Consider the following 6192-nt stretch of genomic DNA (forward strand, 5'->3'; position numbering starts at 1 on the left):
CTGCCTGTCATTAATGTTCATCAAAGAACAAAAGAAAATCATTCACTGATCTTGACTGAATATATTTAATAACTTTAATTGATTCATCTATATTTTATTTATGAAAAGAAAACTATGCAGTGTTTTTAAACTTTTAATTACAGTACCTGAAATTTTGTTCAGTTGTATTTATTTATGATATTGCTAATTGATTTGTTTGTTCCTATCTTATTACTGACTGTTTACTGGTCTTTAACACTTTAATATTTGAAATTTATATTAATCTAGTTGTTTTTGCTGTGGTATTTTTTTCCTCTTGCAGTGTTCTGTAGGCTGCTGATTTTTGCTTGTGTTATTCAGCTGCAACAGAATGCTTTGTAAAAAGACAGAATAAATGTTTGACTTAATTTTTTTTATATTGGATTTTTTATCTTATTGGACTCGAAACTATGAATCGATAAGCAGAATCGGAATCGGAATTGATCAAATTCAAACGATACCCAAGTAACCCAACCCTAATCATGACACAATGTGAAACTGACTCATCTCAGAACACATCACAAATCTTTCCGCTGGAAAGGGGACTGACACATTAACACGATTTCATGGCGTAACCATGGAGATGGAATGTGTAGAAAAAGGTCAGAATGGTGTAACATATGCCTGACCGACTAAATGGCTGCAGTGGTGCAAAAGGCTTAACATGCGTATAAAAACCTGTTGCATTCAGTACAACAGAACAGGATCCCTGATTATGTCAATTATGAGAAAACTTGACAGCAGTGGCATGCACAGACCTCCGGAGGGGCAGGGGAGAAGTGGCGTGATGAGGGCGCAAATGGCGGTCCCCCGAGTGGTCCCCCTTGGTAGAAATTGGGGACCAAAAGAGCGTCCGCCCTGTGCATGCCACTGCTTGACAGTGTGTATTGAGGCATTCAATCCTGCCACCAGTGAAAGCTCGGACAGGACATGGGACGGGAAGTGACAAAGCAGTAATGTCCATGGCAATAGGGGAAGTCTGTGGCATAACAATGACAAAAGGTCAAGGAACTCTCGCACAGGTTTCGCACAGGAAATGACATGTTGGACCACAGTAGATACAGGCCTACCTAAAGCTGTGTCAAAAATATCACAAGAAGTAACGTGGTCAAAAACTAGCCCGGTGACCTAGTCCATGTATGTCTGTACAATATCTTGTGAAATCTATGTATCTGTACATTATGATTTTGACGGTTTCATATTCTGGAATAACACTATAGGTCTGTAAATAAGACCTATAACATGAATTTAGAAAATATAAAGTTAGCATGAAATACATTTTAATTTCATGCCAACTTTAAAGTTAAAGTGTACGTAAGAACTGATGAAACATCACTATGTTGTAAGCAATCAGATGTAGAGGAGATAAGTCACTTGTGACAGCACCCAACCCGCTTTTTAATCTTCCCTAACTAAACTGCTCACTCTGGCCCTCTTGAACCCTTGTTTAGTAGTGAAACGTGAATCTAAACGTGTCTTTAACCACAGAAACGAAAGTGCAGTCCAGCCCACACCGCTAGCGCGCAGCTAATCAGATTGCAACCATGCTAGCTCTACAAACACAGCATGCTGTCGCCTCTTATTGAAATTACAGTTCAAAGTAGCATATTTCAAGTGATCCTGACAAGATAGGTCATTTTAAACGCTAATAAAACGCATGTCGATGAGCAGACGAGTGAACGGGCTGTCACTTCCACGGCCTCTTCCTGTCACTTCAACAGATAGTCACATGTATGTAAACCTCCATGTATCTCTATAACAGCTCATTCCTCCTCTCGCAGGACTACATAATAAGCATTCCTGTAATGTACACAAGTATACAAACCACAGAGCTGAACTGACCTATAGTGGAGATGAAGGTGGTGTTGAACGCGTCCTCACTGAACCGAAACAGCAGGCACGTCTTGCCCACCCCGCTGTCTCCGATAAGTAGCAGTTTGAACAGATAATCGTACGTTTTCGCCATGTTTTCAGTTTCTCCTGTCTGGCTACCTTGCTTTGGCTCGGTAGCAGAGTAACGGTATTCGGCTAACGGTACATAAAAGATGCGGTTGAACTTGTTTCCGACTTTACTCGCAGCAGCAGCAGCAGCGAGAGGAAGAGGCTGGGCGTGTCCGCCGTGACGTCATCGACAAGAGCGGAAGAAGCGGAAGCGGAAGCGAGCGCTCGGGGCTTCTAACTGTATCTGCACATTTGAAATAGACAAGTAAGCTGTACCGTCTTCATTATTTTAGTTGTTTTATTTATTTATTTTAGGTTTTCTTTCTTCCTCTGGCTAATTTTTTATTTTACTTGTAATCTTGTGTACCAATGGCATTTATATGCAAAGTTGTATTTCTCTTACTGTTATATATGTTCATATGCAATAAAAAAAAGAAAAAGAAAAAGAAAGAAGGGGAAGCTTTGGCAAATCAAAAAATGTTGACTTAAAAATCCCCGCGACCCTACAGAGGAGAAGCGGGGGGGATCTGAAATACGAAGTCATATTTATTAGGTAAAATTCGAAATAATGACATACTAAGTCATAATTATGAGATATAAAAAGTCGAAATTATGAGGAAAGTCATAATTATGGCAGTCAAAATTTTAATTTCATAATTATTACCTTTTATCTCATAGTTTGACTATCTCAAAATTATGGCTATGTCATAATTTTTTACTTTCATAATTAAGTTTATTATTTAGTAATTTCTTTTTTATGTCAGAATTTCTAATACGTGTCATTTCTTTCGTATATGACAGAAATTCTTTCTTATGTGGCAGAAATTCTTGAGTTACTTTAAAAAATAGCAAAACGTACTATGTCTATGTGAAGCTTTGTTTATGAAAATCTCATACTATTTTTTTCCCTTTTTCTATTTCAATAGGCCTATTTATTTTATAATTTTTTTCTCTTTTCCTATATGTTGTATATGTTCAACAAAGCCTACTGTATTTTGTAATTCGTCATGTTTATTGATTATAATTTGATTGCCGATTAGAAAAGCTACAGAATGTACCAATGTTTGGGATTTTGCTTCGTCGCTGTGATTCTCTTTTGAACCCTTTTACTGATTTGTTCAGTGATACATTTTTCATATTTAAGCAAGTGTGCGTTAGGTGCTTCGGCCAAAAAAACAAAAAAAAAAAAGACTTCCGCATAGGATACACCCGTATATTCCATACAGTCTATAGCAGGGTTCCTCAAATCTTGCCCTGGAGGTCCAATGCGCTGCAGAGTTTAGCTCCAACCCTGATCAAACTCAGCTACCTGTGATTTTCTTATGATCCTGAAGACACTGATTAGCATGCTCAGGTGTGTTTGATTAGGGTTAGAGCTAAACTCTGCAGGAAAGTGGATCTCGTGGGCCAGATTTAAGGATCCCTGGTCTATAGTATATTCTCGCGTTTCCGGACTCCTTTGGAAGTGTCCTCCGTTCTCGCAGTGCAGTTCTTAGATGTATTACCGGGTCACGGGCTGTAGGACAGAGGAGAAATCAAACGAAGCATCGTCATTTTATAAGAGTATTATTGAGACACACCCTGATACTTTCACACGCATCTGGGGAATACCGACATTTTTGTGGTATTATTTCACTTTGTCCTAATACCCACGTCTTTATCAGGTTTCTGAATTATACATTATGATTAGCATTTTAGGTACAAACTATTTGATCATCCCAAAATTCCTATATTTGAATTTAACGAAATTTTATTTACTTTTTTTATGACAGCGAAGGCTACTGTTTATTGTAGTAGGTGGTAACATTAATCGTTGTAACTGGTAAACTAGGATAAACTAGTATACTGGAAATTAACTGAACTGTTTGTAAACAATTAATCGTGTTTTGTGTTTTGCAATCGGGAAAAATTCATGTTGGACACATTGACTTTTGTTTGTACAATGTCACCGCCTGCTGGAGGAGACTGAAACTTCATCACCACAGTACAGTTCCTGAGAATGTCTGCTCTGGAGCCACAAAGGGCCTGATAAGTAAATCTCCAATTGCGTCAATGTTTTGAACGTGTTTGCATGCAATCTTGAAAGTGTAAAATAGTGGTAACAGCAGATTAGAACCTCTGGCCTCAGTGGCCTGTCTGAAGACAAACAAACATAGTTTGTTTCACTGGTTAAGAAACTGAGGTTGGTGTGTGTGTGTGTGACCAGATTCAGGTCACTTGTTAATTTCTGTAATGACTCTCTTTCTACAGGATTGTACTTTTTACTAGAAGAATTGATTAAAGGGGTCATATGCTGTTGCTAAAAAAAACATTATTTGGTGTAATGAAATGTGTTTATGCGGTTTAAGGTTCAAAAAACACTTTATTTTCCACATACTGTACATTATTGTTTCTCCTCTATGCCCCGCCTTTCTGAAACGCGTCGATTTTTACAAAGCTCATTGGTCTGAAAAGCGAGGTGTGCTCTGATTGGCCAGCTATCCAGTGCGTTGTGATTGGCCGAATACCTCAAGCGTGTGACGGAAATGTTACGCCTCTTACCATACTGTGATGCCTTGTCCCAGCCGGAGCGACGACACAAAACCATTAAAGGGGTCATATGATGCGATTTCAATTTTTCCTTTCTCTTTGGAGTGTTACGAGCTCTTGGTGCATAAAGAAGATCTGTAAAGTTGCAAAGACTAAAGTCTCAAATCCAAAGAGATATTCTTTATAAAACTTAAGAGTCAGCCACGCCTTCCTAAAATGGCTCGTTGTAACACGCCCCCACATACCTACTTTACGATGTGGGAAGATTTGCATAACGCCGCCCAAATGTTCACGTAAAGAAAGAAGGCGTAACTTTTATTCTCACTGTAGTATTTTTGTTGCTGCCGCCGTATCGTGAAGGCGCTGTGTGATTCGTTGTGAAAGCGAAACTTCTTTGTGTGGCCTTCCAAAAGAGGACGATATCCGCTTAGTCATGCCTGGAGCCATTGTGAAAGCGAAACTACTTTGTTTAGCTTTCCAAAAATGAACACGACTAGAAATCAGTGGTTAAGTTCACAGTATCATCACAGTATGGTAAGGGGTGTAACATTTCTGTCACACGCTTGAGGTATTCGGCCAATCATAATGCACTGGATAGCTGGCCAATCACAGCACACCTCGCTTTTCATACCGATGAGCTTTGTAAAAAAACAAAGTAGTTTCGCTTTCACAACGAAACACACAGCGACACACACGGCGGGCTAGAGTGAACGGTGGCTGGCGGGCTTGAGAACGGCGCGGCCGCGGATTCGATGAAGGAGCGTCCGGAGGGCTTGCGGCAACCGCATGTGGTGACCCCGGGCTGGACTCCGCTTCGTCCACGGCGAAAGCAGATCCGGCGATCCACAGTGCAAACTTGTTGTATTTCCTCAGCGACCAGCACGGATCAGCTCCAGGCATGACGAAGCGGATATCGTCCTCTTTTGGAAGGCCAAACAAAGTAGTTTCGCTTTCACAACGAAACACACAGCATCTTCACGACATGGCGGCAGCAACAATACTACATCGAGAATAAAAGTTACGTCTTCTTTCTTTGCGTGAACATTAGGGCGGCGTTATGCAAATCTTCCCACATTGTGATGTAGACATGTGGGGGCGTCTTAGAACGAGCCCGTTTTAGGTAGGAGTGGTTGACTCTTAACTTTTATAAAGAATATCTCTTTGGATTTGAGACTTTAGTCTTTGCAACTTTACAGATCTTCTTTATGCACCAAGAGCTTGTAACACTCCAAAGAGAAGGGAAAAATTGAAATCGCATCATATGACCCCTTTAAGTCTTAAATTACATTTTTGAAGATAGTAATTGTGCATGCATATTTCTTTACATAACTAAATTTTAATATAAATGCTTTTAAAATGGTTGGCCTGGTCTGGATGGTAAAGTAAAAGCAGTCAAGACCATTATATGGCTGGCCAGGCATATAAAAAGTCGAAATTATGAGGAAAGTCATAATTATGGCAGTCAAAATTTTATTTGTGGTGTGGTGACCCCGGGCTGGACTCCGCTTCGTCCACGGCGAAAGCAGATCCGGCGATCCACAGTGCAAACTTGTTGTATTTCCTCAGCGACCAGCACGGATCAGCTCCAGGCATGACGAAGCGGATATCGTCCTCTTTTGGAAGGCCAAACAAAGTAGTTTCGCTTTCACAATGAAACACACAGCGTCACAAACAGCGGGCTTGAGTGACCAGAGGCCGGCGGCC

The 6192-nt window shown here is 40.3% G+C and overlaps 1 protein-coding gene across 1 annotated transcript in view; it reads right to left on the bottom strand.

Annotated features, from left to right (window-relative positions):
• Positions 1-2143, bottom strand: part of LOC107593142 (ras-related protein Rab-8B-like) — a 6379-nt gene extending 4236 nt beyond the window's left edge. The window contains exon 1 of the mRNA XM_016282753.1: positions 1861-2143. Coding sequence (XP_016138239.1) covers positions 1861-1984 — 124 coding nt within the window. The 5' untranslated portion in view covers positions 1985-2143. The remainder of the gene's footprint in view (positions 1-1860) is intronic.
• Positions 2144-6192: the final 4049 nt, after the last annotated feature.

The sequence above is a fragment of the Sinocyclocheilus grahami genome, unplaced genomic scaffold (assembly GCF_001515645.1).
Source record: "Sinocyclocheilus grahami isolate Dianchi unplaced genomic scaffold, SAMN03320097.WGS_v1.1 scaffold10.1, whole genome shotgun sequence".
In the NCBI taxonomy this organism is placed as follows: Eukaryota; Metazoa; Chordata; class Actinopteri; order Cypriniformes; family Cyprinidae; genus Sinocyclocheilus; species Sinocyclocheilus grahami.